General features: G+C 45.8%; 1 protein-coding gene across 6 annotated transcripts in view; it reads left to right on the forward strand.

Moving 5' to 3' along the window:
* Nucleotides 1-17,850, forward strand: part of LOC125294379 (AP2-associated protein kinase 1-like) — a 45,765-nt gene extending 27,915 nt beyond the window's left edge. For 2 of the 6 annotated variants that reach the window (XM_048243055.1, XM_048243058.1), the window contains 6 exons: nucleotides 282-374; nucleotides 3,450-3,569; nucleotides 4,091-4,177; nucleotides 7,352-7,522; nucleotides 8,084-8,194; nucleotides 14,523-17,850. In XM_048243055.1, coding sequence (XP_048099012.1) covers nucleotides 282-374; nucleotides 3,450-3,569; nucleotides 4,091-4,177; nucleotides 7,352-7,522; nucleotides 8,084-8,194; nucleotides 14,523-15,385 — 1,445 coding nt within the window. In that variant the 3' untranslated portion in view covers nucleotides 15,386-17,850. Of the gene's footprint in view, nucleotides 1-281; nucleotides 375-3,449; nucleotides 3,570-4,090; nucleotides 4,178-7,351; nucleotides 7,523-8,083; nucleotides 8,195-9,247; nucleotides 9,460-14,522 lie in introns of those variants that run through there. The other 4 variants (XM_048243060.1, XM_048243056.1, XM_048243057.1 and 1 more) reach the window with 4 other exon arrangements.
* Nucleotides 17,851-17,905: the final 55 nt, after the last annotated feature.

Genomic DNA, 17,905 nt, shown 5'->3' on the forward strand with positions numbered 1-17,905 from the left:
CCCCAAAGTAACATGTTTTTGTCTCATGTTGCCCCATTCACACAGCGCCGGTCTCAGTCAAGGAATCTATTGGCTACTGGCTAATACCCAGACCCGGCATTGAACTCAGGACAGGCTATTTGGATATTTAGACACACTACTGAGCTACATTCACACTCCAAATCTTGTCTGTCTCAGAAAACTACTGTTAAAAACTATACAAACGTATTCTCATTATGATTATGTAGATATGTCTTGCATTGTAGCGTGTGGTCTGAGCTCTGTGACTTCTATTGTCCCAGGCAAGCCAGCAGAGAGACCCACCTCCACTGAGGACCTCATCTCTGGCCTGCAGCCCCAAGGCCCCCCCTCGAAGGGCTTCCCCCAAAGCACAGGTAAGCCCCAAAGCAAACACACACACACACACACACAATCACACAATCACACAGACTTGACATGGTACTGACAGCTGTTGCATTGACTCCTGGCTTGGCCCCAGTTAGGAGACAGGAATGCAGTGCTGCTCTCTCCCATATATGTATATAGTCTTCGTAGAAGAACGTCTCTGTCTCCATCCACTGTTGGTCCTTCACCCATTTCCCTCTGCTTGTGCTGTCCAGCTGGTTCTCCTTGACCCATTTTCCCAGATGTCTCCTAAACTTTAAGAGGCATTCATGCGTTGAGCACTGGTCTGAAGCCCAGTGCGTTGGGTGGTCCTGGGCCTTTTTAACAACCCAGTGTTACTAAATACTCCCTTCTCTCTGGGATCCCCCTTGCACCCAGCTGCCCCCCTGTTCTCTGGTTACCCCTCTCAGATGTCAGAGATACCCCCCTACTCTCCACCTGCTCATTGTTATCCCATGTAATGCCCCCATTGCCCAGTGCAGGTACTTCATGCAAATTGCCCCTACGATTACCCTGCAGTTAATTACCCAGGCATATTACTCCTGGCTGATGGTTCTGATAACTGCCTTCTCGGGTATCAGTGGGTAATAACTCTGAGAAGCTCCCTCCCCCCATGCAACCAAAATATGTCTTCCTTCTGCCTTGGTTTCTTTGGTCTGTTTTGGTACAAAGGGAACTTGTAGTTCTTACTCAGTGAGATTCCTTTGTTCTCATCAACTAAAGCTGGTCATCAGTATTAAATGGATGAATTGCAGGTCCAGTGTCCCTGTAAAAACAGTCCCCTGGAGCCTGGAGTCTCAGAGTGATTGGCGAGAACCTCTCCTCTGGCTGCACATGCCCTCTTGGTGACACGCATAGAGAGCACCAGGAGGCTCGCGCTCACGTTTGCCATTCCGGGCGTCCCCTCCTCTCGGCCGTTGCCTGGTTACAAAGAGGGTGTCGTCTTTAATTGGATTGTGGGCTGACTCGGAGAGGGATGTTCTGGCTGATGGAATGGCTCCTGTCTGTCTACCGCGGTGGGCGGGAGCAGAGGGGCTGGACTTGGCCGTCAGTCAAAAGGTGATGGGTAGTCTGGCGGGCCGCCCACATCTTCTCGATGTACGGTATCAGCCTTTGTTTTCTTGTGGAGTTGGTGTTCTTGTTAGGGGCAATAAAAGGCTTTAGCTGCTGCTGTCTTGGGAATGAAGGAGATCAAAATGAGCCGCAGGTCTTACGTAAGCTGGGCTGTGCCAGGGTAATCCTATCTGAGGAGGAGTCTCTCTCTCTCTCTCACACACACACACACACACACACACACACACACACACACACACACACACACACACACACACACACACACACACACACGTAAACCTTCTGAGTGTAGCCTTGGATCTCATTCCAGTGACTTCCTTTTTGATCATGTTGTCTGTTATTTGTATCTCTTTGTTTCCACTGAAGTGTAAGCTGAGTTTTTGCATCAGATAAGTGCACTGACTAAACTCACTGCCAGTTATACATTGTAAAGAAATTTGAAAATCGGAATACTGAATTAGTGTCAGTTTTAAATGGTGCACCGGGTAGAAAGTCATTCACAGAGGCGATACAGTAATGAACTGGACACGATGCACATTCACGTTAGTACAGATTGTGATGGCCTGTTGCTGGTGCTGACCTTTGAACTCTCTCCACCCAGTGAAAGGGTCAAAGCGCCAGATCTGCTGCGCCATGGCCTGAGGGCCATGGCGCCCTGACCCCTGACCTGCCCCCTCAACTCTGGCCTCTCACTCCCTCATATCCGCCGCCCTCACCTGTAAGTATGACGCCAGGCGTGGTCACCGATGCCACCCGGGGGTAAAGAGCAAAGCACATACTCACTCACACGCATGGGGACACGTTTGCCCACACGCGCCACCCAGCACGCCGTGAGACCCGCTGATTCCCTTTCTCCGACGTAAGAACCCTAACAAGCATCGCCTTGACTTCACCCGAGGTTGTCCCCTTCCGTTGCCTGTTGCAGTAGACTGCATATGGAAAAGTCGCGTGCGAGTGGCCGACCGCGCGGTTGTTTGGTGATTCGCTAGCTGTGTGAGGCTGCCCTGTAAGGTTTCCTGAGGATGGCTTGGGTCTGTGCACACACCCGTGTGCCTAGAGGCTTGCTCACAGGCATGGTGAAGAGAACTCATCCTGTCTCACCTTCTCTGCCTCCATCTGTGGAGCTGGGACTTCTGACTAATTCTAACACCACAATGTTTGTTCTTTGTATGTCCTGCTTGTCAACTAAAACTGTGGGTGTTGTTGTTCTTGGAGGGAAACAACGACTAGCATCAGTGTTTTTAGTCTGTGAGCTGGATTTCCTGAACTTAGTTGTGGACGTCTGACCAAGCAGAGGCTGGTTATGTGGATGGTTTTGTCTGTCAAGTGAATGTAGTTTGTGCATGTGGGCATTAGCAGAGTATCTGACTTTTTGTGATTGCTAAAGGATGTGATCTCTCTCTCTCTCTCTCTATGCTCTGCTAAAGGATGTGATCTCTCTCTCTCTCTCTATACTCTGCTCTGCTAAAGGATGTGATCTCTCTCTCTCTCTCTCTCTCTCTCTCTCTCTCTCTCTCTCTCTCTATGCTCTGCTAAAGGATGTGATCTCTCTCTCTCTCTCCCTCTCTCTCTCTATACTCTGCTCTGCTAAAGGATGTGATCTCTCTCTATACTCTGCTAAAGGATGTGATCTCTCTCTCTCTCTCTCTCTCTCTCTCTCTCTCTCTCTCTCTACTCCTGCCCTGTGCTTCTACCCTCTGCCTCTGTCCTCTTCCTCACCTCCGTTTCTCTCTCATATTTCATACCCTCTTCTCCATTCTCATTTCCTGTGTTTTCTTTCTTTCTGTCTGTCTGTCTTTCATCTTTCTTTCTTTTGGTCTTTTCTCTTACTTTCTTTATCCCCTACTGTTCATTTCACTCCTCTCATCTCTTCATTTCTTCTCTCTTCTCCTCTCCTCTTCATCTTCATGTCTTCATCTCTTCTCTCCTCCTCTCCTCTCCTCTCCTCTCTCCTCTCCTCCTCTGCTGGCTGTGTGCGGCTGCACTCTTAGAGAAGCTGATTGAGGGGCTGAAATCCCCAGAGCCCTCCTCCAGCTCCGCCCTGCTGCTCCCTGACCTCTTACCTCTCACCTCTGACCCCTTCAGCACCCCTGTGGAGGCCAACGGCAACGGTAACCCCACCCTCCTTGCAGTTTCTGCTCCATCCACCCTTCTCTCTCTCTCTCTCTCTCTCTCTCTCTCTTTCTCTTTCTCTCTCTCTCTCTCTCAAATTCAAAGGTGTTTTATTGGCATGACTGTTTGGGTACAAGTGTTAGTGACTAGTGTTACACAACAGTAGTATCACAAAAGAAAGAAAACAGAGATACAGCATACAGTGTGGGTATAAACAAACTCTCTCTCTCTCACACTTATCTGTCTCATGACATGCTCTCTGCTTTCAATCAAAACCATAAGACATATAGGAAAGCCTGCATCCTTTAGGAGGAAAACAAATCCACATAGTAATGTTGTATAGCAAGCCGAGATTTTGACCTGAGAACCTCTAAGCCACCGCTGAACTCTTTGCTCATATTTCATCGCTCACAATCCTCCAAAAAGCTACGCTCCCCCTTTCCCCCTCTCTCATCAATACTTCCTTCTGTTCCTCTTTCTCTCCTCCCCCTCCTTCTCTCTCCCTGCCTCCTCCTCTTAGCTGCTAGTGTGGACTCCCTGATTCCTGGCCTAGAGGCACCCCAGGCTCAGAGACCCAGCGAGGCAGCCGCAGCCGCCAGCTTGCCTGGTCAGTACCACTGACCTCCTCCTCTGCGTGCCTAGGCCCACTCAAAGCGGAAGGATGATGTGCATGCCGTTTAAAGCCTGTGTGTTGTGTTGTGTCTAGCCTATGTCCGTTTTCCTCTCAGAACGCTCCCTAGTGATTTTCACAGTGGGAATATGGAGCTCAGCCCCGTGCCAAAAAACAAACAAACAAATAAACACTGATCTGAAAAGCAAAACACATTTGTCTGCAGATCCAGAACACAAGCATCACTAGCAAACACTAGGTGCATTGCAAACACAGAGGTTGTCTTTCACATAGAAGAAGCAGGGGTACGGTATATTTGCAACACAAAATTCCAAAATTCCAAATCCCAGACTGTGAGCACTATGTTTGTTTTGTTTTGTTTTTGTTTTGGCACTGAATGAGATGCAGAAGTTGTAGAAGCTTAACCTGGGGCTAGTTTTTGATGCATGAGTCAAGTCATGCTCCAGGAGGTGGCATACGTCAGAACGTTGCAGAATCACTACAGCTTACACTGTCCTCTCCCGATGACCTTATCCTTCATGACTCACTAAACATGGTCAGCACACTGGGCTGACTGTCCGATGCGTTCCACCACACTGGAGAATTGTGTCGTGTTGAAACGGGAAGTGTGGTGGGGTGGGGGTGGTTGGCGGTCATTTGTCACAATGTAATGCAAGGTTTGGGTGGACAGAGTTAGGCGTTGGCTGGTGGTTAGCAGTGATGACAGCCTTGTCTGCCTTTGTCCGGTCTCCTTGTCAGTAAGCGTTCATTAGTGACTGCAGTGCCTGCGCACTGCATGCTTAGTTATCATGTGGTTCAGTGTTGCTGCAGAAAATGCTTTGTGTTGAAGAACAGCTTGTCGAGGAATCTCTTCTATCTCTGTCCTGCTGTTTTTGTTAGCTAGTTTACTTAGAGTTTAGAGTATAGTATGCAATTGTATCTCTCAGTCTCTCTATCAAGCTCTCTCTCTCTCTCTCTCTCTGTTTCATCATGACAAGCTTGTCTCATTATCGATCCCTACACTGCTCGTTATTGGACAGGTATGTCTGTCAACCGATAGCCCTGCAAAACTCATTCATCTTTCTCAGTGCTCCAAAATAGCATCTGATATGTAATTATTCCTTAGATAAGCTAAAGTGGATTGTGTTTAGCTGTGCTGCTGCATTGCAGTGTGTGGGTGTGTGGGTGTTTTCACTAGAAGGGCAGTGTAATGTATCTGTGCTGCATTCTGAGTACCTCTGACCCATTCATTATTATGACCGCTGCGCAGCGAAGCGGCGGTCATATAGGTTTAGTCAGATTTTGTTTTTTTTTTTCGTCAAGGATTCCCGGTGCACGAAACTTGGTGGGCATGTAACCCCACATGGATAGCATGGAACCATCGTTTTTCGTTTTGATCTGTAGCCCCCGCTGGACTGGACCCCCTGAAAGGCTGTGAATATCTTGAGAACCGTAGGGTTTAGGAGGACCATTTTTTTTTGTATGTTGATCTCAAGGGGCCATGTCAACCCATTCCATAACTACTCATTTCATGTATAGCGCCACCTAGTTAATCACAAAAAAGTAAAAATGAGGTGTTCTGTAATCGCAGGTATCTGTGACCTAACATTAACCTGACTCTCGCCAGATGAATTTCGTTCCGCTTAGCTCCGCCTAGCTTCACTCACATCCATCTGTGACCTCTTCCATTGAGAGTGATTTCTGCAACCGACTTTATGGTACAGCCAATCAGGACACAGGGCGGAAGTTTCATAGATGTGACATAGCGTAGAAGCGACTGTGATGGTGCATTCAGGGCACCTCGGAATGACAAGGACCGCCCCCATGGCTACTTTGTTTTTCCGACAGCAAGTGTTTATATGCTTAGCCAACAGAATGTGTGACAAACAAGGATGCCACAACAAAGGTTAAAACATACACTCACTAATCCTAAACAAACAACTGTATTTGCTTAAAATATAGTGTAATATGCTCGTGAAAGAATGATATGCAGCTTTCAAGTGATAAAAAGGGCAAATTCCCAAGTTCACATTAAAACTGTTGGACATGAAAGGCCACATGGACTACAAACGAACTACAACGTGACGACAAAAGTGATGACGAGCCCCTAACTGGGCAACTCTGTTAGCAAAATCTAGCCCCAGTTTCCGACCTCTGACTCACACATTAAGTGACGTGAATGACGCGGAATGATGATGTTTTCACTCGGAGAAAGGTTTTTCCGAAGCCCATGAACGCTAGGTGAGACTGCACGCATGCATGCACAGGCACATACGCAGGCACATACACAAGCACGCACACACACAACCACACCCACACACATAACATAAACATGCACACATGCACACAATTCAAGAATTTATCAGAATTATGAACAGGCAAGATGGAGGTGGGCTTGTATAAAATGAATTTTACATGTGAAATCTATGAACTAATCATGTTTTGGTACTTGTTGTCTAGCAGATACCAGTGAGAATTGAGTGTGGATAATGCAATTTAGTGAGACAGTTAGAATTCATATTGGCCTTTCAGCGTGATTTATTTTTGTGGAAAAAATGTGCTGGACTGGGCGGCGGTCATATTTTGTACCGCTCTGCGGTACATCTAGTTAACATGACATTCATGTTAAGATATAACTGGATTAAGCATGCAAGCTTCCGTGGTGATATTAGTTTATAAAAAAGATTGAGAGGCAGGCTTTTGAACTGATATCTCATCATTCTCATCATCTCCTAAAGAATCAGTTCACTGCCCTGTCATTAGTTCTGAAAAACATGTGTTTTTATGGAGGAGGGAAAAGGCTTTCTCTTCAGTTTGGGCTCTAATATCTAACATGTCATTTCATGTCTTTTTCCCTTTTTTCCTCCTTTTCTCTCCCACCATCCTCCTCACTGCCTGGCCTATTATGTGACACTCCTTGCCCTGTCAAATCTCTCTGTCCTTTGACTTTCTCCATTTTTCTCTGCATCCTGTTTTCTTGCTTTCTTTCATTCCTTCACTTTGTCTGCATCTCTCTCATTTCTCTGCATCTCTCTCTTTCTCTCGCTCACTTTCTCTGCACCTCCTTCTATCTCTTTCTCTGCATCTCTCACTATCCCTCTCTTTTTCTCTCCCTCTCTCTATCTCTCTCACATTCTCCGCATCTCTTTCTCCCTCCATCCCTCGCTCCAGACGTGTTGGCTGGAGAGGACACTCTCCTGGGCCTGTCCCTGCTCTCTCACCCCTCTATCCCCGCGGCTCCGCTTCTCTCCTCTGCTGCCCCCTCCTCCGCCACAGGCGGCCCCTGTCTGGACGACTTTGCTCCCGCCACCTCCATGGGCTCCGGACAGCCTACAGCTGCGGGTAAGAGTGCCCCGCCCACTTCCGCACCTGTTACCAGAGCTGCCTCCGCTCACTGACTAGGCATCACATCTTCCAGAACTCTCTGGAAACTTCCAGAGGCTTATTTTGTGATTTGCATATGTTTTGGAAGGTAGTATATGGTCAACATCAGAGTAGAAAGTAAAAATAGATACAAATAGAAGGTCTGGTTCAGAGTTGGCACAGGAGAGCTAATGAAATAAGCTTTTGCAGCATGTCAGCTTTCAGAACCTGACCTACTGTGTGAGATTTATGTCTTTGGTTTGTAGTTCAGCTCTGGCTTTGCTCGGCTCCTTTGTTTTTATTTCTTCACAACTGTTTTTTTTCCTGTGATTTTCTGTTCTTTGATTATCCTTTTTCTGGCTGCGCTAATCCACCTATTCAATCCCACCCACTGTCTTGGTCTTACCCGCCTCTCTCTCTCTCTTCTCCTCCCTTTTCTTCTCTCCTTCTGATCTTCTCATTATCTACTCTCCCCTCTACCTTCTATTCCTCCCCTCTCTCTCATCCCTCCTTCCCCGCCTCCCCCATCCCCTGCTGCAGACTCTTCTTACCTCATCTCTGGCTTTGAGCCGGCCGAGGGCAGTGGGGTGAAGGGTGCAGATGACCAGTTTGACCCCATCCCCGTCCTCATCTCCAAAAACTCCAACCAAGGTAAGGTCGCAGGTAGCTAGTGTCTCACCTGTCCTCCCCCCAAACCACCCCCACCCCCTCTCTTTTAAAAGGCTGCAAACAGAAGCTTAAACGCATGTATTTTCTTTAGACCATCATCTTCATCATACCTAGACCAGCTTAAAGATTATAGACCATAATCAGAATCTGGGTGTTCAGGGATATCAGCACAGCAAAGAACAATTGCCAACTTTCTGTTTGAAGTCAGAACTTACACAATTTGTAAAAAATGACAGACTGCATGAGGTGCTCCTTATAGTAATCTGAGTATATAATCATTCCTGATTATTGGCAGTTGTATGCATTATAGTAATCTGGGTATATAGACTCATTCCTAATTATTGGCAGTTGTATGCTTTTCCTGGCAAGGCTTGTCAAATGTAATATCTGCATCGGGTATGAGTGGTATCCATCACCAGATTTGTGGCTGTACTTACATTTAATATCTGAACTCTAATGGCTTCCTAATCTTTGCACATCTCCAACATTGAGTATATGTCCCTTCTCCTGGTTTAGACGAGAAATATGACATTTCTCCTCTATCCAGCAAACTGTCTCTCTGTCTCCATTTAAAGCTGCAGCTTATCAAATTTAACACGCGTTCACTTCCTTTTTATCTTTTCTCCTCTCTTCCTCTCTCCCTTCTCTTTTTTCACCTTTCTTTCTGATACCCTCATCTGCCTCCCTGGTGTTCTCTTCTCCATCTCTCATTTGATCCATCTCTCTCTTCCTCTCTTGTTTTCATCATTCACCCATTGCATTCTTTCTCACTCACACACACATGCCATTTCCTCTCTGCTTGGTCTTCTCTCATACCTTCTACTTACCCTTCTCTCCCTCCTTCTCTCCCTCCTTCTCTCCCTCCCTCCATATATCTCTCATTCCTCATTCACCACCTTCCCATCTCCATTTATCTATCCTTTCCTCTATCTTTCCCACTATCCATCGTCTACCCCATTGCTCTTACATCCATCCTCTCTCTCTCTCTCTCTCTCTCTCTCTCTCTCTCTTCCCTCTCTCTCCGGCATGCTCTAGGTGGTCATTCTCGCAGTAACAGTGGCAGCTCAGAGTCCAGTCTGCCCAGTCTGGCCCGCTCCCTGATGCTGGTGGACCAGCTCATCGACCTGTAGAGGGACAGAACAGAAGGGCCTGGGGGTGGGGTCGAGGGTCAAGGGTCGAGGGTTGACCTGGGGTGCAAGGGAGAGGTGAAGGGACATTATGCAAATCAAACCTGCCCCCAGGTCACCGTGGATGGGTGGGTGGGTGGGTAGCATTGGTTCCACCTTAGAAACAGACATTCAAAACGTGTCCTAGCCCCCAGTTGACTAGGTGGGTAACATGGCAGTTGTCCCCGGCCGACTCCCTCTCCTGTGCTTCTGTCCGTTCTCCTACTCCTCTGCATTGGCCCCGAACAACCAAAACGAACCCGTGTGTCCACTAGTGGTGTTTGACCTGCCAGTCTTGTCCTGCCCTCCCGCTCTTGGCTGCTTCATGTCTCATGTCTCATGTCTCATGCCCATACTCCCCAGAGAGGAGTCGACTCGGGAGCGCATCCAGTTCCGTATCAGATGCGGGCCGGATCCCCTCCCGAATCGGCCTCTAGTCATTGGGCTGCCATTGCTCGTCCTGTCTCGTCTGGTCTTGTTTGGTCTGGTCTGCCTGCTGCACCAAATGCTCTCTCTCCCCTCCCCCCCCCCTGCCTGCTGACTGCCTGGCTAATGTGTTCTGTGTGCAGTCTGTCTGTTTCTGTTCTCCTCCTCTCCCCATCATCTGTGCATGGGGTAGACGAGAGTCCCGATTGGGAATATCATTTTGTCGTCTTGTTCACTGTCCCAGGTTGTAATAAGTGTGTTTTTTGTTCTCATTCATTTTAATTTTGGTTCTGAACTATAGCTAACTGCTTTTTTTGTTTGTCGTCTGTTAACACTCTGTACAGATATGTACGTACCAGATTTGTTGTTGTTGTGTCCAACTTGTCACATTATTGTCGCATATCCAGACTGGTCCAAACAAAGTTTCAGATGTCAGGTCAGTTTGTCTGGACAGCAGTCATCATAGTCAGTCCTAATGGCGCTTAGATAACTGTGATCACAGCGCATGTCCGCCTGACGTTGGGATATCTAGTTATACACAACCTTCTGCATGTGCAATATATACAGTATGGCAAACATATCCACCTACAGAGGTCATTTCCTAAGCTGTTACAAATAAGAGTGCTACTCTGGGATGTTTGTGGAGACCTGACTGCCTAGGCACTCTTGTAGATGTATCACTTACACAGTGAAAGTCACCCATACCCCTTACAAGGGGTTGTTACTTACGTTTTACCATGAAATTAAAGAGTAGGACCTATGAAGTAGTCTGCACACTTCATAAGTGTGTGTGTGTGTGTGTGTGTGCGTGTGTGTGCCTGTGTCAGCGTTGTTTTGCGGGCAGTCATGTTTCTTTATCCAGACCTTCTTTCTTTCATTCCATCTCACTGGTCAACTAGCAGTCATCTATAGACTGCAGCTCTGTTGCATCTCCATTGTACTGTACATATCCCTCACTGCTTTTGATGCTGTAGTTTGCTCACTTTGATTTCCTTACAGTACATCTCACTGTGGTGTCCTCACTTGTGGTGTGGACAGCAGGGTGTCAGTACTCTCTCTCCTGTACAAACTCAAAATATTCTTCCTTTTTCTCATTTTTGAGGAGTAGTCAAATCCAGTTGTTACATATCTATGAGAAGTTGTCTATCTATGTGATGAATACATGTGTGTGTTGATAGTATTGTAGAATGAATGTAAGAAGTGTCAAAGGAATATATACTACTATTTCTTCATGAAAATAATATTATTTTGGGGTTGTAAAAATGACTTGTCAGTCCTCAGTTGTCTTTTTCTCTGTTCTTTCACCAGGAAATGTGGTTGGTTTTGAAATGATACACATGAGAATAGTCCATCACTGAAGCAGGATACTTCTGTTATACATCTCTGACCTGATTGGGTTTGCAAATGACTAGTCATGTAATCAACACGTCAGTCACTCATTACCTTTAAAGGAACCATATGTAAGATTGTGGCAAAAACTGGTACTGCAATCAGTTTCAAATTACTGTAGAGCGGTGTATCCCTTCCCCCTCCCCGCTGACTCAAGGTTGCAACTTCACTTTTTAAATGACAATATCCTGGCCGGACTACTGTTGTCAGTGATATAAGTATTGGAAATGAACATGATTTCTTAATGTCTAGTGACATATCAGGGCCATTTTATGATTAATTGAAATACATTTCTTACATACGGTTCCTTTAACTTCTATCCAAGGCACACCTTCCTGTCTAACACAAGGAAGTTGTGATCACGTGACTTATGGCACTTTCAAGTTTACCTGACTAACAATATGATTCAGTTGGTTGCCAAAGGGCCTCTGAATTGCGCTTTATTTGGTGGTACTTTTCAAGCCACCAGGCAACGTTGGATATGGTCATGTCTCAGGCTATAACTAGCATAATCACATGCTAAGTGGAGAACTAGTTGTCCATACCATGGGACCAATTATGGCCAGATTCTATCAAGACTAGATTTATGTCTTGCTTTAATGCTAGTTGATGAGGCTAGTTTACAATGCTGGACTATACTAACAGCTACACTGTTACCAAAGGTATCAAACCTTGTCCTCCCTGAATGGAGTCATCCAATTACTGGCCTTTTAATTGCTTGTTGTTTTTTTCCTGGAGAAAGAATAGAGCATTTCAGCGTGGTCACTTGTAATGTCCTGAATTCTTTTATTTTTCTAAAGATGTTGTTGTGGTTGAGCCCATCCCACACCCTACCTCCCTGTCACTGGCAGCGCTCATGACGGAAGCTCTCTTCCTGATGTCACTGTCCCCCCCATCCCTTTCTGTCAGACTGATGGACCAGAGGGAGGATGGGTAGAATCCTAAACCAAGCATTTGCACCCATGATTACTCCGTAGATGGCCATAGATCTCTTCCACATTTAAGTATAGGGACATATCCATTTCTACTGAGCAGTCAAACAGCATTTTAAAACAGATTGCTCTTGCTCATGAGCTGTTAGTCACCCTGACAGCCTGTTAGAGTGGAGATATTTATCTCTTTTTTTGTGGACCTAAAATTAACGTGTGAATTTAAATAATTTTAGCATTAAAGTGTAAAACCAAAGTGTTTTTAATTTCAAAGAAAGCATAATCACTATTGAAAATTGGACCATATCTAGCTCGTGCAGAGTATTCAAAGACTTATGTATTTGCACATTAAAGAATTACAATGCAAATGTATTAAGTACTTATGGGAAATGAACTCCACTAAGATGTGAAATAGAACATAGTATGGTCTTTAACAACTCTTGAGTTACCAACTTGTGTACACAAGCCATGGTTTTGCTTTAGAGATATGACTCAGACCAAGCTGTGAATTGCTGAGCTTGTGTTGATGGCTACGATCTCAACCCCCCCGTCTTCTCACACTCTCTCTCTCCCCCTCCTATGAACATGTTGTACAGTTTATCTTATTTGCATTTAAAGTGTGGCTAACCTATGCAATTCTACTGTAGTGCTTCAAATGACCCTTTTCCCAAGTGTGCTGTTTCGAAGTAAACTAGCCTTGCCGATAGTTTTACTTGTGTTGCTGTGTAAAACTCATATATCCCAGTGTGAATGGACGATGACAGTTAAGTAATACTGATGATGCTTACTGATGATGAACATGAAGTCTGATGACAAATGTGTGTGGAGATGCTGATCTTCATTTCCTCTGCCGAGGCAAAGATGTATTAGTGTGTATCTTCTATTTTTATGAAATGATTCAAATGAGTTGCAATGTGGGTTGGGGTGGGGGGAGAGAGATGATAAATAAACGTGTAAATGTGAATGTACCCAGTGTCTCAATCAGGCTTCTGTTGCTTTTAGCTGGTGGTGTCTTGAGATTGCACAACTTACACTTTCACAACTTTGGAGTTTCTGCCATTTAACAGCTTTTCCTACAGAGGCTGCACACCTCTAACACACCCTTGTGTTACTGACTGTGTTAACTTCATGATCTACACTAATATGTTGACCGTGGGAAATCACACTGTGTCCTTTTTTTTTTATGTCACACAACCATCCCTCCCCTCACAAGTGACATTCACAAAATAACACTTCTGGTTAAATCACTTATGTAAATACACACACTGTCTCTCTGTCTGTTTTCTTTAGTTCTTGTCTCCAAGGTTACTATGACACTACATTTTAACACTCTCATCCCAGTGTTTTGACCAGGGGCATACTGTAGGAGGCAGTGGGGGGTTGTATTAAAGCAGGCCATACACTCCCCCTTCATTAGATAAGACCAACATCTAAAGTCCCACGCAGACACTATGTGGTTCGGTTGCCTTTTGGCACGCTAGTCGCCCCCAGCTGTCTGGTGTGGGGAGCAGTGGCTGGCGGCCTCTTGATTCCTTCTCCTTTCCTGAGCCTCCAGCTCACTGCATTTCTGTAAGGTAAGACTGGCCCTGCTTCTTCTGCCGACTGAGTGGCGTCCTCACCATTCTGTCCAAACCCAGCTGTTATCCAGCTGTCAACACGTCCTGAGCCACACTGTTAGGAGTCGAGCCAAGCGGTCCAGCTATGGTCCCACCAATGTGTACCAATCCTGAGGCCTAGTGTTTTCCATCTCACATAAGAAGGAACTTAGGATGTGAGTTTTCGATCAAAGCAAGTGCTTGAGGACGTTTCGACAGCTGGTATTTCAGAGGGTATTAAGACTAATCTCTGTGTGTCTGTCGTTCCAACTCACTCTCCTGCACTACCTTGTTTCCATGGTTTTCTGTTAACTATTCACTCAGCTAATCTCACACCACCTAATCACATACGCACATGAATAAACACACACTGGGTTCCTGTGGGTAGTAAGAACCAATCCAAGATGGGAAATGTGTGTGTGTGTGTGTGTGTGTGTGTGTTTTACAACAAGGTTTGGAAACAAGGTTTGTGATGTAGTTGTTTGTGTGTTTGTGAGTAGGTATTTGTTTAGTGCGGTGCTGTGAGTATTTGTTGTACTTGTTGTCCTAGAGGTTTCCACGTCTCTTGTTGCTGGCATGTGCTAGCTTGTTGCAGGTTGCTCCTGCTTTTTTTAGATGTTTTCCATTGATGTTTTTCTATGTGTTATTATCTGCCTGTAAAATCACTGCTATTATTCAGGCACTGTCACAAGACGGCCGCATGGTCTTCAAATGTTCAGTTCTAGACATGAGACCCTGTATCAATTTCCTTGTTCTCTCTCTTCCCTTCTCTTCTCATCTCTTACTGTCTATCTCTTGTGTCCAGGTTTGGAAGGTGAGAGCAATGGCTACAGTGTGCTTGGAGAAGGTGGAGAGACCGCTATCATGGAGGATAGCCTTGATTGTCCTGATCGCTGTCCTCACTCAAGTGAGGAGGAGGAGGAAGAGGACGGCGACAAGGAGGGTGATGAAGGGAGGGAACAGCGGGTAATAGGGAGTGCGCTAGAGGTCATTGCCCATGACTGCAGCGGCTCGCAGCCTCTTCTGCAAGACTCCGACGAAGAGGACGACCACAGCCAACGCTCTGCCCAATCGCATGCTGTAGATGCACATGCACCCTTCTTTTCCCAGCAACCCTCTCAGCCCATGGATGCCCCCAACCACACTGCCGCCCAGCCAGCCTTACCCCAAGGAGAGACTGACCAGGAGGCCGACCCCTTCGCCAGTGCCCCGTTCAGGGCTGGACAGGAGGATGGCAGGGGGGTGATCGTGGTGGAGGAGGAGGCTGACGTGTTCGCCAAGGCCCCCTTCCCACGACCGCAGCCCGCCACTCAGCCACAGCCGGACGTCTTCCTCCAGGCTCCGTTCGGCAGAAGGACCGTCCACTCGGCCCCCCAGTCCAGGACACCGCCGCAGCAGCACAGCCCCCACCTGGTCGCCGTTCCTCCTGGGGGTCACGAAGCAGCCATCTTTGGCCAGGTAGCCCAGCAGCCCTTTCGGCCCCAGGCACTGGCCAAGTACTCCAGACACTTTGAGGCCGCCGTGTCCCTGCAGTCTATGAGTACATCTGCATCCTCTTCGGCTGCCAAGGTGCCCCCACACTCCTGGGGATCTGAGGGTATCGGGGGCGCTGCAGACCCCTTCATTTCTGCCCCCTTCCACCTGAAGGGCCCGCAGGAGAAGCCCTAATCGCACAGCTCCATCCCCTGATGCCCCCTGGTGGTCTCTTACCACGAGTGCACTACACTAGAGGAGACACTAGCTGCTCTAGACTCCAACTTCAAGGCTACATCTCACTCTTGCTTAGTTCATTTACCTTCCACCTCAAAGGCAACAGCAACCCTGTAGCATGCATATAAAAATGCACATCACACGCATACAGCCCCAAGAAACTAGCATTAGATAGCAGGCCTCAAGGACAATCTAGGCCAAATCCACTCTGCAGTCCATTGCTATCTAGTTCTCTAGTGCCCTCTAGTGCCCAACTACATGTGTAGCAGCCTCATACTCAATTTCATTTATGTATTGTGATGCAACAGTCACTGACTCTCTGTGCCCGTCATGTCAGATGGCAGTGCTTTGCTGTCAGCAGGCTCTCATATGACTGGTCTCAAGCTTCATGACACTAATAAGGACTGGGATGAGGTCACTGTTGTGAAGTGTCACGTTCCCAGCTGGTACTGACGGGCTGTGTTTCCATGCAGAGCATTCTTTCTGCCTACCTCAGCTCACTAGATGTCTGTCAGGCATAATCAGTAGACTCCCATCCCATAGTAGGGCTTTGCTAGCATCTAGGTGTTGCTGTCTGAATCCGTTGAGGGTTAGTTTTGTCTCTTTGTTTTCTTTGTGTGCCTTAAATGAGAGGAAGGGGTAGGGTTGGGGGTGAGTGCTGGTTTAGTCTGTTGTGAGAAACTTTGTTGAGGAGTCTGGTGCCCTCTAGAGGTTAGCCAAGAAACTACATGCCTGGCTAGAACCAAGTCTTATTTTTACCCGTGTCACGTCTGTTCATTTAATCTGTGTTACGTTGACTTTGGCTCTTACACTTTCTCTTTGATTGTATTCAATACTCCATGCATCTTCCTGTCCTATTGCTCTGGGTTTGGTAGCACTGTGTTTCCTCAAGCACTACAAGTCAAGAGCACAGAGGAGTTTGACATTATTAGGATTTATGAATGACCCGATCTTCTCTCTTTGAGTCCAATCTGGAGTTGATTTGATTGTACAAATGCTGGATAATTCATTGCACAAGTACTGGACTCTTGAATTGTGTGTTGTGGCTGGAGTTTCAAATGATTCCCATGTTGAGTTTCTTTTTTGCAAAATTCTATTTCTATTAGTGTATGTTATCAATAAGGTATTGAAATTGTTTGGAACATCATCTTTCTGGCTGCAAGATTTTTGTGTGATGAATGTTTTGGTGTGTATGTATAATTTTAATTTATCATTTATTGACAATCATGTGTTGTTAAACTAACATTAACCTGCTATGAAGTCTGGTGTGTTACTCCTGTTTATATAGGACAAACTCCTGCCTTTGCTTGAATTCTGAAGTTTGCATTGCTGTCATGACTGGAGACTGTGTCTTGTCTTAAATTGTAACTGCCTTGTGAGAGAGAGGTGTTGTAAAAGCACATGGAGCATGACATCAAGGAAAGACTGTTTCCTTTAATCTTCCAGGAAGTAAACCGCTGGAGCGGATCGAGTATGCATCTACCAGGCCTGGTCCAGACTCGCCTGGTATCTGATTGATGAATCTTATCATGACTTTGTTTTCTTTTTAAATCAATGTCATTGTTTCAAAATCTCCTTTTCTCTATGTTCTTAGTGAGTCTTTCTGTTCTAGCCAACTTTATAGCAAACTATGATTCCTCAGCCCTTAAGAATCATTTATCAGCTATCTTGTTTGGAAGGGTGTTAGTGTAAAAACACACATAACTGCCTTATCAGCAGCTTCACACAAGAAAATGACAACAATCATTGATTCTTTGAGTTGCATTTCAAATGGATTGTTTTTTGCTATCCCCATGAGTTTTGGACAGACACAAGACTCATTATCCAACACTTTTAAAGGCTGTGAGGTGTGCTCAGTACATCTGGACTCTTTTCTCCTCCCTATTATTTAACTGGGTGCCCAGACAGAAAGAGTTCACAGTATACTAAATTAAATGTTTTTTTAGACTTTGGACACTGGTTCACACCACACATCATTTTATTATTTACCGTACTATCTGACAGACATTTCACATTTAATTTCAAATGTGATTTGAAGCTAACTGATGGATTATATAGTTGGAAAGCACTGAGAAGTTGTAGACTTAAATAAGATGTTAGAACAGATCTCAACTCAAGAGCAGCCAATCTCATCCAAGCTGTTCTGATTCCTGTTATGTGGAAACATTGACACTTGCCAATATGTCAACCCTTTCAAACAGAGGTATTGTCTTTGTGATGTATTCCAAGACTTTAGTCAAGTGTTTGTAAGCACAAGACTGTGAACGTAGTACTCAGTCTTTAATGGAAATCTGAAGGCAGTCATCCATCAGAATACTTGAGTAATCCAAAGCACTTGTATGTACTGCACTCGTTTGAAACGCTTGTCATGATTTAATGTTGTGCAGAATGAAAATAATAAATCTGAATCATTGAATGTTCAACAGCCTAGTGTGGTGTCTTTTCATGAACTGTGGCCTGATGTGTATATCAGTTCAT

The sequence above is a fragment of the Alosa alosa genome, chromosome 5 (assembly GCF_017589495.1).
Source record: "Alosa alosa isolate M-15738 ecotype Scorff River chromosome 5, AALO_Geno_1.1, whole genome shotgun sequence".
NCBI classification, from domain to species: domain Eukaryota; kingdom Metazoa; phylum Chordata; class Actinopteri; order Clupeiformes; family Clupeidae; genus Alosa; species Alosa alosa.